Here is a 12,867-nt window from a genome sequence, read left to right on the forward strand (position 1 = left end):
GAGGGACGGTCAGGGAGAAGGTTTAAGAATCAGAAGGGGAGGGTTACCAGGGCCAGGGAGTCAGGCTAAAGTGAAGGCAGGTCCCCTGATGAAGAAACAGAAAGGAGGGAAGGACAAGGACTGGGCAAGAGGCTGTGGGAATGCAGGGTGAAGCCTGGGCAAGGAGCTGGCCTCTGCTATTGCAGGGAAAGGGCAAGGGAATGGGGCCCAAAGTGTACCCAGAACCCAACCTCCACAAGATACAAAGCCACACCACCATGAAAAGGGGCTACAGGGTCCAACCTGTTTGCTTAACCTGGATTAAACAAAGATAAACAGGTTTATTTACTGCAGGACTTCTCAGTGCCTTTAACTTGACCATGAATAGTTTAACTTTCCAAAAGATGGATGGAGTATTCCGAATAGGTCTGACCACAGGGCGCTTCTTTCACAGATTTTTCTGTGGAGATTGGTGTTGTGCAAAACGTCCTTTGGGAAATTCTGGATGACAAGTGTCCCTGGTGGACAAGGAAAAGAGTTTCAGAAATGGAGGGAATCTGCAGGCCTCCCAGCAGTGGGTCTAGGGAGGAAGGGCTGGAACTGCTGTGGCAGTATTTCTCCAAGGGGACGTCCAGAGACTGTCGGCATCGGAATCACCCAGAGTGTTTAAAGTACGGAATCCTGGGACCTGCCCCACATCTCCTGATTCAGAATCTCAGGGGGTGAGGCCCAGGAATCTGTATTTTAACAGGTGCAGCAGGCACCAGGTGATTCTCATCACACTGAAGGTTAAGAACCACTGTTGCGGAACTGAGCTCAGGGTGTCCCCATGAGTCCTAGATAGGTGGAGTCCTGGAAAGGCATATGGCCTGAGATGTCCCTGTTCCTGGCCCTGTTCCTGGCCAACGGGGCTCAGGACCAGGTGGGGAAATGAGGGTGGGCCAGGGCCTTGGATCCAGGACATGGGCCAGATCACCTGCTTTGCCCCCCAAGACCCCTACCCCATATCCCAGGAGGGCCCACCTATTTATAATAAAAGGCGTGAGTGTGACTAAACATGTTTTAAAATATAATTATTAACAAAGCATCAATCCTGGCTGGATGTAATCACCCCCCGAAGGCGCTAGATTTACTAATTAGGTGCCTTGCAAAAAGCTTATTCACAACTTCCAGATTAATTGCAGAAGATCAATTGCTAGTTAACAGAGACACTGCTTTCCTTCTCTGGCTAATAAAGTGTCACTCGCTGGGAGGGCGAGGACTGAACACTGAGCACTGAGGAATCTCGTGCTCCTGTCTCTGTGGCCCAAGAACCTAGGTACCTCCCCTGTCTGCCTGCCCATCCGGCCTGCTTCAAACCTCCCAGCATCCCCTGCAGCCAGGAGAGAGGGCCAGGAGGGAGGACAAGGCAGGCTGGCCCAGGGCTGTCAGTGGACAGAGCAAGTCACCACGTGGCTGCCCAGAGGGTTAGTGTGTTTGCTTCCACATAGCAGCAGCAGAAGCCACTTCCCAGGTACGTGGCTGTGCCCCAAGTCCCCGTGGCAGATGGCTGGGTCCTGAGCACACAGCAGAGAGGAGAGCGAGAGGGGCTGCGGCTGGGAATGGCACTCAGCTGGCAGCTCTGGAAGCTTAACCCCCAACTGTCCCACACCGCAGGGGCTTTTCACTTGTCACTGAACAGGCATCATGGGCTCCTTGGCCCTGGTGCTCTCCAGGAACACACCAGGCACTGTGGGGACACAAAGCCTCAGTGTGCTTGAGTCTGCACATCTTTTAATGATAACTGCAGCATCCAGGGAACTCATCACCCAGTCACTTAATGAAAATGAATAATAATCACAGCAAAAAAAGGAAAAGGAAAAAGAATCACAGAGGCAAAAAGGCATGAACGGGGACTCTCCTAGGCCAACTGCGGTGTGCAGGGTCACCGCCTTTCGCATCTAGCCATGCCTCCGATCTGCTCTTACTCTCCACCATGACACCACTCCTGGTCTCCTACGGAGATTCCTGCACTTCCTCCGGCTGGTCTTCTCGTCTCTAGTCCTGCAGAGTAAGCCATTGAAAATGCAAGTCTGGCCACACCCCTTTCCCTCCAAAGACCCTCTAGAAGCTCCCCGTTGCCTCTGAATGAAGTCCAAACTCTTCGACACAACCCATGTGGCCCAGCTGCATCTCCAGCCTCGTCACTCTCTACCTCCCTGTCTACATCTAAGCGCCAGGCACAGCAAGCTTCCTTCAGTTCTGGGCTGTGCCAGGCCTCACCCTCAGGCTGCCCACTCTCTCTAGCCCCCAATTCTCCCTCTTCATCTGAGCGACACATGCTCACTCACCGTGCTGGTCTCAGCTTAGCTGACCCTTCCTCTAGGGAACCTTCCCTGATTGCCCAAATCTGGGTGAGGTTTCCCAACTCTGCACTGCCCACGTCCCCCTCTCCCTGGGCCTTCAGGCCTCTGCACGGCGGTTCCTGTTAACACGGACTCTGAGCTCCATCCTTTCTTCCACACACCATACCTCACGCAAGCCCGGCACACAATAGTTGCTGCCTAAGAATGTGTTCAATGAACACAGAAATGCAGTGGAGTTGCTGGGTGTTATCCTTATGACACCTTAGCTGCATTGTCACCTGAACCAAGAAGTGTCTCTGTCCAGCTGTGGCAGTCTGCAGAACACAGATGGTCAAAGGGACTGTGGGTGTCAGCAGGCCTGGGCATCACACCCATGCACGCCGACTCCCAAGCCCACCTCACGGGGCATCTGCCAGCTCTCTCTGCCACCCAGCCACCAAAGGCTCCAGCTCAAGGGACCCTGACTCCCTCCTGAAGCTGTGGCCGTATCATAGCCCTCTGGTGTTTCTCACATGCAACCTACAGTGTGGTAGGAAGTGCGATGCCAATTCCTCCTTACAGTCTGCCTTCCCATCATTGCCCCTCACATCTAGGGCAGAGCACCCAGAAGGCTGTGAGAATACACCAGGTGAGAAAAATTCTAGAGGAAAGCTCACCGCCATCATCAGCTGAGAGTAGAGAAAAAGCAGAACTTTTTTAGCAGACGTTTCTGAAACAAATAACATCAAGGTTAAAAATTCAAAACAGACAGAACCCCCTGCCACCCAAAGGGACCCCTTTCCTCTCTTTGCCCCTGGAATTTGCCTTTGTATCCTGCAGACATGTGCTTGGAGCTTCTTGAGAGCTAAGCACTGTGTTAGATGCTGCAAGAGGTGCAAAGATGAATAATGCAAGGTCCCAGCCTACAGAGAGCTCACATTCTAACAGGGGAGATCAGATGCATTCATACAGAGCTTTAACACAGGCAGAAAGTGATAAAGGCCATGAAGAAAGAGGGAATGCTTCCAGCAGGATGGTCCAGGAGGGCATGGAGGAGGTAGCACTGAGTGGGGTTAAACCCCGGCTAGCATCGCATCCAGAACTAGGAAACCCAGGGGCCACCTGAAGGACAAGGAAGGTCGGTTGAAGGTAGTTGTGTCCCTGCCCCTTCTCCATCCATCAACTGCCCTTCCCCAGGCTGCCTATAATTCATCCATTAGAGAAGGGAAAATCAATATTTACCAATGTGAATTAAAACCCAGGCAGGGAACAGGCAGGGTGTAGGCAGGGCCTGGGAGCAGAGAGTGGCTCCCTGGGCAGCCAAGTGACAGCCCATGCTCATGGGGACCTGGGGATGCTCAGGGGACAGAATGGGGCAGGTGGGCCTTTAGGTCCAGGGGGCCTCTGAGACCCTGCCAGAACAAACCTGTCTCCTCTCCTGCAGTGTCATCCGCAGGGAGCATGGAGACCCCCTCATCGAGGAGCTCAATCCGGGCGATGCCTTGGAGCCTGAGGGCAGGGGCACAGGTGAGGGGCATCTGGGGTATCTGGCCTGCATTGTCCCCTTAGCGCTGTTCATGCCCTGGGGTGAGTGCGGGAGGGACAGGGCAGCCAATTTCATGGCAGAGCCTCTCCTGTCCCTGCCACACTGAGGGCTGAGATTCAAAGGCAGAGGTGAGAGTGGAGATGGGGGAACCCTGAGGACTGCCAGGCAGGAAGCAAAGGAGAGGATGGGCCACTCCCCCAATCCCAGGCTGATGGGGGCGGGGGAATGGCAATCTGTGGGTCTGTGGGCAGGAGCCTCTCTGGCCATGCTTTGCAGTGTGGGGACGGAAAGGAGAGGAGTGAGCCCCTTCTGCTCTCAAGAGGAGGATCTTGCCATCTGACCCCGCCCCTCTTGGCACTCAGCTTGTTGTCAGAGCACTGGGCCAGGAGTCCCAAAACCCAGCTCTGCCACTGCCTCACTTTGTGGTCTTGGAAAAGCGACACTACCTTCTGGGTCTTGTTCTCCACATCCATAAAACTGGGATAATTATATCTGCCCTCTTCACCTCTTTGGGTTGTAATGAAGACTAAAAGGGGCCCTTGTATATGCAAACACTTGATAAATTGACAAAAAAATCTGTGCAAATATAACAGGTGTGTATTATTCAAACCATAATAGAAAGACCAGAAAGAAGCCCATGTGGTTTGAGTAATGTGCAGGCACTCTTTCCCTGCAAAGACTCGGGGAAGGAAGGAAATGTCTGTCGCCTGAGTCCTATCACGGGGCGGCTGTTAGGAAGGAGAAGAGATGGTGCCAAGCCCAGCCTTCCTGCCCCGGTGCTGTGCTTTCTCTGGCTCCCACTCCCAGGGCTGTGGATACTGCACTTGGCTGGGAGCCCCTCTCCTCTGTGGGCCTCCGGGATGACGGCCAAAGGTGAAATCTGCCTTGTTTGTAGGGGGTGTGGTGACCGATTTCGACGGAGATGGGATGCTGGACCTCATCTTGTCCCACGGAGAGTCCATGGCTCAGCCACTGTCCGTCTTCAGAGGCAATCAGGTGCGCTCGGACCTCAGAAGCCACAGATCCCAGCCCAGAGTGCTCTCGGGTACCTCGGGTTGGTGAGGGCAAAGCGCCGGGTGCTGCCTTGGCCAGCATGGTGGGTAATGGCATTCCCGGGCCCTGGAGAAGGAGGGAGATAAATTCCAAGCAGCACAGGAAAGCTCAGGAAGGGCCACCTCCGGAGAAGCTCTTGCCTCTCTGCCTTCCACTGTCATTTCTCTGCCAAACGCTGTTCCCTGAGGCCCTTGGATTTTGTCTCCTTTGTCTGCAGTGCCTCTCTGTCATTCAGCTGATCTGTCTTTGCTTCACTCATTTTTCTTGCCTAGTTTCCTCTTTCTTTTTCCCCTGCCCGCTTTCTTCTCTACCTCCTTCTTCCCCCTCTCCCGCTCCTGTCCTCCCTGGCTCCCTGCTCTTCCCACCCACCACGCTGATGCCCACTCTGTGTCTGCCTCTCTCCCTCCCCGCAGGGCTTCAACAACAACTGGCTGCGAGTGGTGCCACGCACCCGGTTTGGGGCCTTTGCCAGGGGGGCTAAGGTCGTGCTCTACACCAAGAAGAGCGGGGCCCACCTGAGGATCATCGACGGCGGCTCAGGCTACCTGTGCGAGATGGAGCCCGTGGCACACTTTGGCCTGGGTGAGTCGGAGTCCGGTGGGGGATGGTGAGCTGTTATCAGGACAGCAGGATGCTGACTGATTCAGGGATTCACATCCTGAGCATCCTTGGGTACCGCTCTACTGTGACAACCATGGTGGACACCAGCTACTGGGGACAAGCCCTGCTCTGAGATGAGCCTGAGCTCAAGGGGAGGCAAGTGGGAAGTGCTGGTTAGATTTTCATGCATCTCACTTGCAGGAGTCCTCACCCCAGTGCCTCTGTGGAATTAGTTCACTTTGGGGTCAGAGTGTTTAATCCCCCATTTGTTCAAGGCTGTAGCCTTGTTCAAATGCTGGTCTGCACCAAACGTGTCCAAACCAGCTGTTTCCCTGGCCTCTTGGGAGCTGGTTCAGTCTTGAACAGAAGGCTTGGGAAGCCATGCATTCTCAACGGGAGTGAAGTCACCCCAAAGGGGAAAGACAAAATCCTATCTTTTTTATATATGCAAAAGCATCAGGGGCCGGGTGCAGTGGCTCATGCCTATAATCCTAACACTCTGGGAGGCTGAGGCAGGTGGATCCCTTGAGCTCAGAAGTTCAAGACCATCCTGGGCAATATGGCAAAACCTCATCTCTACCAAAAGTACAAAAAATATAGCCGGTCACGTACCGTAGATTTTGTTTACATAACATTCTCAAAATGACAAAATGGCATCATAGGTGGTTGTTTATCCAGATGTCTGATTGGACATCAAATCCCCCACCCCACTGTGTGGATAAGGTGTGGTGGTGCATGTCTGTAGTCCTAGCTACTTGGGAGGCTGAGGTGGGAGGATCGCCTGAGCCCAGGGAGATGGAGGCTACAGTGAGCTGTGATGGCACCAGCCTGAGCTGGAGTGAGTGAGACTCTGTCTCAAAAAATAAAAATAGCATCAACATACATATAGCTCATAAACAGATATACAGTATACCTATGGCATTAATGGCACTGTCACTACACACCTATTAGAACAAAAATTAAAAATAGTGACAATACCAAATGCCGGCAAGGATCCAGGTGGCTTCTAGAGATCAGAGAAACTGGATCTCTCATAAATCGCTGGTGGAAATGTAAAATGGTACAGCTACTCTGGAAAAGCGTTTGCCAGTTTATTTTAAGAAAACAAAACAAACCTTAGCAAACAACTACTACTCTATGACCCAGCTATCATGTCCCAAGCCATTTATCCTAGACCAATAAAAACTGATATCCACACAAAAATCTTTCCATTCGTTCATAGTGTCTTTATATTTAATAGCCCAGAACTGGAAACAACCTAGGTGTTAACAGTTCAAGCAACTGTGATACAGCCTTTCCATGGAATATTACTCAGCTATGAGAAGCATAAACTACTGATACGTGCAACAGTTGGGTAGATCTCCAGGGCTCTATGATGAGTGAGAAAAAGGGAGAAAAAGCTCATCTCCAAAGGTCACGTACCGTAGATTTTGTTTACATAACATTCTCAAAATGACAAAATGATAGAGATGGAAAACAGATAGGCAGTTGGCAGGGCTTAGAGATGGTGGAAGGGAGAGGAGCAGGTGGGACTCTCAAGGGCAGCCTGAGGGGATCTTGGTGGTGACGAGACAGTTCTGTGCCTCAGTTGCGGTGGCTGCACAGATCTACACGTGTGTTAGAATGACACAGAACAATACACATGCCTTGTGCCAGGGTGGCTCCCCGGGTATGCAAGCTGCAACTATGGGGTGAAACTGGGTGAAGGGCACAGAGGAGCTCTCTGTACTATCTTTGCAAGTTCCTATGAATCTATAATTATTTTAAAATACAACATTTTAAAATAAATGTATGAGGGGAATTGGGGAAAAAGTCTAAAGAGTCTTCTGGCAGGGTGAGGGGATTACAGTGATGGAAAAAACATTGAGAAACATGGCAGGAGTGGGGGAGCCCAGAGTGGCTTCACTAAAACACCATAGTTCAGAAAGCACTGAGTCAGGAAGGGCTGCACTGAGCTCCACTCATTCCCAGGTTTCAGATCAGACACCTTCCCCAGGTGTTCGCGCCTCGTGAGGTGATATCATTTTAATATAAAAGGAATAGACACTATGGTCTCAAATTAATAAATACAAATGTTAGTATTATACACACATCCTATGCTCAGAAAGAAAACTGAAAGGAAATGCAAAAAGTGAGAACAGCGATTCTGTGTGAGTGGCTGGATTAGTATAGTAACTCACTTATTCCAGACACAGCGCCAAGCACTTCACTCTTATTACTCCATTTAATCCTCATGACTACCTTGTGAGATGAGCAATATTATCCGCATGTTACTCATGGGAAAACTGAAGATCAGAACAATTAAGAAACCTGCCAAGGTCACATGATACTTAAATGGCAGAGCTGGGATTCAAACCCAGGCTCCCTTGAGCACGTGATTTTTATTTTCTTCCATGTCTTGTTGTGTGTGTGCGCGCTCCAGTTTTTATAGGGAACACATAATATTTATGTGTAGTCTGAAAAAGAAGCAATAAATATTTAGGGGACCCAGGGCCTGGTTATATGATAGTTTTCTTGGGCTATTTCACCCTGGATAAGTCAGCCTGAGGTTGGAGTGTTTATCACTCCTAAGGCAGCTATGTGCTAAGCTGGCCCTAAAGGCACAAGACACCTTTTAAATACATAGTCCTGTCTTGCAAAGTAGCAGTAGCTGACACTTATCAAGCAATTAGTATGTGCCAGGCACTGGGCTGAGTGGTTTGCCTAAGTCACTTAGTTTGATTCTTACAACTTGAAGAATCAGGTATCATAACCCACATTTTACAGAAAACTGAGTCTGAGGTCAAGTAAGTTGCCCCAAACCACACCTCCACCGAGTAAGGAGAGCTGAATTCGGATCCCACCTCCTTCAAGCCACCTCCTTCAAGCCACGTGACTTACTACCTATGGCAGCTGCTTTGTGCGGACAGCCAAGCACCAAGGTGACCGCCATGGCATCATAGGTGGTTGTTTATCCAGGTGTCTGATTGGACACCAACTCCCCCACCCCACTGTGTGGATAAGGACATGGAGGCTCACCTTTCAAATCAATGGCAAGGGCGGGATGGGGGCTGAGATTCTCCTGCCCCACATCTCAGGGGCTGCCCCTGCTGTTTTAAGAGGTGTGTTAGGGGCCTCACTTGGCCCTTTCTCTGGCCAGAATCTGCCCTGCCAAGAGAATAGAATGCTTTCTTAACTGAAAAGCTCAGCCAGGTCGTGTGTGGGGTGAAGGGGGATCAAGAGCCCCTTCTGGGCCGCCTGCCCCCCCATACTCAGGGTTATGTACACTGCACCTCATCAAGAGCTCCGCCTGGTGCCAGTCCTTGCTATTTTGCAAGGCCCTGGGATTTGTTCTTGGTCTGAACTCTGGCTCAAACTGCTTTAAGGGGCCTCCTGGCAGACTCCTCTCTATTGGCAGCATCCATTCCCAGCGGCACTGGAAGGCAGTTTGCTCTAGAGACAGGCCCCTTGGGTCACAAGGCACCTCAGCAGGTGGCCAACCCAGCCGCCAGGGACACAGCAAGAGGCAAGAGGCTGGCAGTTCCATCCCTGCAGCTCCAAGGCCCCTCTGGATCTCTAATGAGGGGAGCTCAGCATAGCCCTTCCTGACTGATGGGGGAGCCGGCAATGGAGCAGGAGTGAGGGTGCCAGTGGAGAAGGCCAGCTGGAGGGAAGGACTGCAGGAAGAGAGAGCGGGAGAGACCGAAAGACAGAGATGGGCTTGGGGAAGATGGAGAGAGGCAGAGACATGGGGAAAGAGGCAGATCAGAAATGGCCCCTGCCCTCCAGGCTGGCCGTGGGGCAGAAGGCAGATGGACACGGGACTCTTCTGTGAGGCAGATCTGGACACACCACCATACTGGCCCCATGGCCATGAGAGGACTCGGGCAAGAGAAATCAGTTTTGTTCTGGGCAGCTTCCCGGGGGAAGAGGGACTGGAATTGGGTCTAGTACAGTAGGAGCTTAGGAGGGGTGGACAGGGGCCTAAGGAGGCCTTCTAGGGCGGCATGACCAAAGACCCAGAAGTGGGAAGATCCAGTCCAAAGAATGGGAATGTTTTGGAAAACTTCTTTTTTCTGATTATAAGAATAATGCATATTGACTATAGGAAATTTAGAGAATTATTTTTTAAAAAAGTAAAAATTACTCATCATCTGACCACTATGTTTGGAATATTAAGGAAAAAGCAAATGTTTCTTCCTTCACCTTCCCTCAATACCATTTGATTCATTTAGTGACTACATATTTACTGAGCACCTACTGTGTGCCAGACACTAAACTGAAGATCCTTGCCACAAGCCATCCTACGTTCCAGTAGAAGGAACTTATGCACATAACACACATAGTACATAGGTAAATGTATAAAATGGTAGAAGATATAATGGGCCATGAAAAACGAAAATGCAGAACAGAGGAATGGATTAGGAGTGCCAAGGGGAAGGGGCAAGGAGCAGTTTGCCAACACGGTGGTCCGGGTTAGACAGGCCATGCTTGTGATAAGCTTTTATTGTGTGTCGTATGCACAGGAACGCACTTACAGATATATACTTCTTGACAATTTTCAAAATCAACATTTTACTTTCCAATTATTTCTGTAACTTGCTTCCCCATCCCCTACCCTTAACCATGTGTCCAAGCCTGGGTGCACTGGCTCACACCTATAATCCCAATGCTAAATTTAGGAAGCCAAGGAGGGAGGATTGCTTGAGGCCAGGAGTTCAAGATCAGCTTGGGCAACATAGAGAGACCCCCCTCTCTACAAAAATTAGCCCAACATGGTGGTGCAAGACTATAGTCCCAGCTACTCAGGAGGCTGAGGCAGGAGGATCGCCCAGGAATTTGAGGCTGTAGTGAGCTATGATCACAACACTGCACTCCAGCTTGAGCAACAGAGTGAGAGCCTATCTTATATGCACGTGTGTGTAACAGAGAGAGAGTGTGTGTTTGGGGGTGCATGAGTGTGTGTGTGTATGTGAGAGAGAGAGAATGTGTGTGTGTGTGTATGTGAGAGAGAGAGAGAGAGAATGTGTGTGTATGTGTACACATTCTGGACAGCATTGCACGTCTGTGCGTATCTCTTGTTTCCTTTTAGTGCCGCGGAGTATTTCACTGTGAGGCAGCACTCACAGTCATAATCTATTTACCAAGTCCCCTCTGGATGGACAGTTAGATTGTTTCCAGTTCTCAGCAGTTTGGGGTGAGAAGTGGAGATGTCTACAACATGAATCTGAGAAAGGTCTGCCTTGAGGTCCCGCATGTAGCAGAAGTAGAGGGCAGGGTCCAGCGGAGGCTGTCCCCAGAAGAGTGGGCTGAAGGGGAGGGGCCAGCGGGAAGCTCCCCGGCCAGCACCCACAAAGCTTCAGCTCGCCTGCCTACAGGGCTCTGCCCCCTTCCTGCCTCCATGAGTCACGCGCTGCCTCCTCCGGACTTCGCAGCAAGGTGTGGTGCGCGTGTGTGGGTACGCGGACATGTATGTGAGTCCACACGTGTGCCTTTCCCAGACAGCCTCAGCCTTGCCCTGTGCACATCGCGTCCCAGAGGAGCAGACCCTCACCGGTACTCCCCGCCTCCTTCCGCAGGCAGTGAGTGTCAGCATGGGGGTTCCCAGAGGGCCCACTGTACTGTGCAGAGCTCTCGCAGCGCCATCTTGTTGTGGGGTCCCCTCTCAGTGGACCCCGCCTTGCTCAGTGGAGCCCGCCACCACGTTCTGCAGCCCCTCTCCACCCTGGCCTGTCCCTGCTCCTCCTGGGTGCAGGGTAAGCATTTCTGCTTACAGCCCTTATCGACCACTCCCCCACTGCCACCCTGGTTGCCCATAACCCACCCCCAAGCTCCACATGCCACCCTCCACTTCCCAGCTGGCAGCAGGCCAAGGCAGCTCACTCCCAAACCCGGAAAGTAAAAACAACACCAATCATCTAATTCCCTCCACCAGCCCCACTAGGAGTCACCCCATCCCCCACTCTCACCCCCTCCCATTGCTGGTGCCCCCAGCCCCACCCCCACACGCCACCGTCTTTTCAGCTAATTGTTTGCAGGTGACTCAGAGCTGCCTTTCGGCTGACTGGTGCTCATTTAGGGAAGGGAAATTCAGTGGCCCACATAAAAATTGCTTTATTAAAGTGCAAAAATATTCTACCAACTGTATTCCCACCATCTGTTTTGTTTGTAATTCTTCGGAAAAGTGCAATTCTCTCTGCCTTCTTGGCCTCTGTCCTTTAAAAGCTGCCAGAGGTGACTCACTGCTGCTCATGACCTCGTGTCTCTGCTGGTTAATGGGGGGCGCTCCTCTGTTCAGCCTTCCCCTACACACAGGCCTGGCAGGCTGGCCAGCTTCTTCAAAGCTGCTGGTGTGCAGTGTCTGGGAGCCAGTCCCCCTAGGTCGTGCAGCCCAAGAAAGACAAGATGTTATGCAGACCACCTGGGCAGAGGGGTGAGCTGCGCCTAAGGACAGGAGACTGGGTTCCAGTCCTAGCTCAGACACCTGGAAGTCACTTCACCTTGTCAAGCCTCAATGTTGACATCTGGAGAATGGGGATAAAACACCCACCTCTTAGGTGTGAAGGTTCTGAAGTCCCTCCCCTCCCTCTGATACACATTCTCACACTCTTTCCCTCTCAGAACTTCTCCCCGATCTTCAGACGCAACTTGCCCTTCCACGCTGCTGTACCTTTGCCCACACTGTACCCTCTCCCTGGAATGCCCCTACTTTCCCTTCTCTGCCTTACAGTGCTGTTGTGGCACTTTCCCAACTTATAATAAGATCACTCGTATTCACCGTTCCCATGGGAATCATCAGAATGGGACCTGGGTCTGTCTCATTCACTGCTGAATCCCAAATCCCTGTGCAAAGCCTGGCATATGGTGGCTGCTGGGTGTGGGATAGGGTGGGCAGGGTAACAGGAGCACAGCAGATACGGGCTCTGGAATCTCTCGGTCTTAGCTGGGCGATTCACTGCACCTCTCCACAGCTCTGCCTTATTATCTCTAAGGCGAAAACAATAACTTTGGCACCTTCCTCATGGAAATGTGAAGTTTCAATGCCTTAACATCGTAAAGCACTTGGTACGGCTTGGGGCACATTGTCAGTGTTCATTGTTATTACCGGCACCTGAAAGCCCTTTGGGAACTGCAGGGAGACCCCATGTCCGAGAGCTGATGGTGCTGGGGATGCTGAGGTGAACGGTGAACTCCTGCTCCAGGGTAGAAAGGCTGCGCTTCCTGGGAGTGGTAAGGCTGTCAGCCAGCACCCCCATCTTACAGATGAAGAAACTGAGGCCCAGAGAAGATACCAAAGGCAGCAAAAAACAGCAGCAGAGGAGGGAGTCCTGCTGGTTGTGCTTTCTGAGGCCTGCTTATCTCATAGCCCCAGGCACCCTGCACCAG

The 12,867-nt window shown here is 51.7% G+C and overlaps 1 protein-coding gene across 3 annotated transcripts in view; it reads left to right on the forward strand.

The window, feature by feature from the left end:
- CRTAC1 (cartilage acidic protein 1) overlaps positions 1-12,867 on the forward strand; it is a 164,786-nt gene that overhangs the window by 126,686 nt on the left and 25,233 nt on the right. For all 3 annotated transcript variants that reach the window (XM_064373998.1, XM_064373999.1, XM_064373997.1), the window contains exons 9-11: positions 3,748-3,830; positions 4,745-4,845; positions 5,316-5,484. In XM_064373998.1, the coding sequence (XP_064230068.1) occupies positions 3,748-3,830; positions 4,745-4,845; positions 5,316-5,484 (353 nt within the window). The remainder of the gene's footprint in view (positions 1-3,747; positions 3,831-4,744; positions 4,846-5,315; positions 5,485-12,867) is intronic.

This window comes from Aotus nancymaae, unplaced genomic scaffold, assembly GCF_030222135.1.
Source record: "Aotus nancymaae isolate 86718 unplaced genomic scaffold, 86718_ANA_hifiasm-v0.15.2.pri h1tg000010l, whole genome shotgun sequence".
NCBI classification, from domain to species: domain Eukaryota; kingdom Metazoa; phylum Chordata; class Mammalia; order Primates; family Aotidae; genus Aotus; species Aotus nancymaae.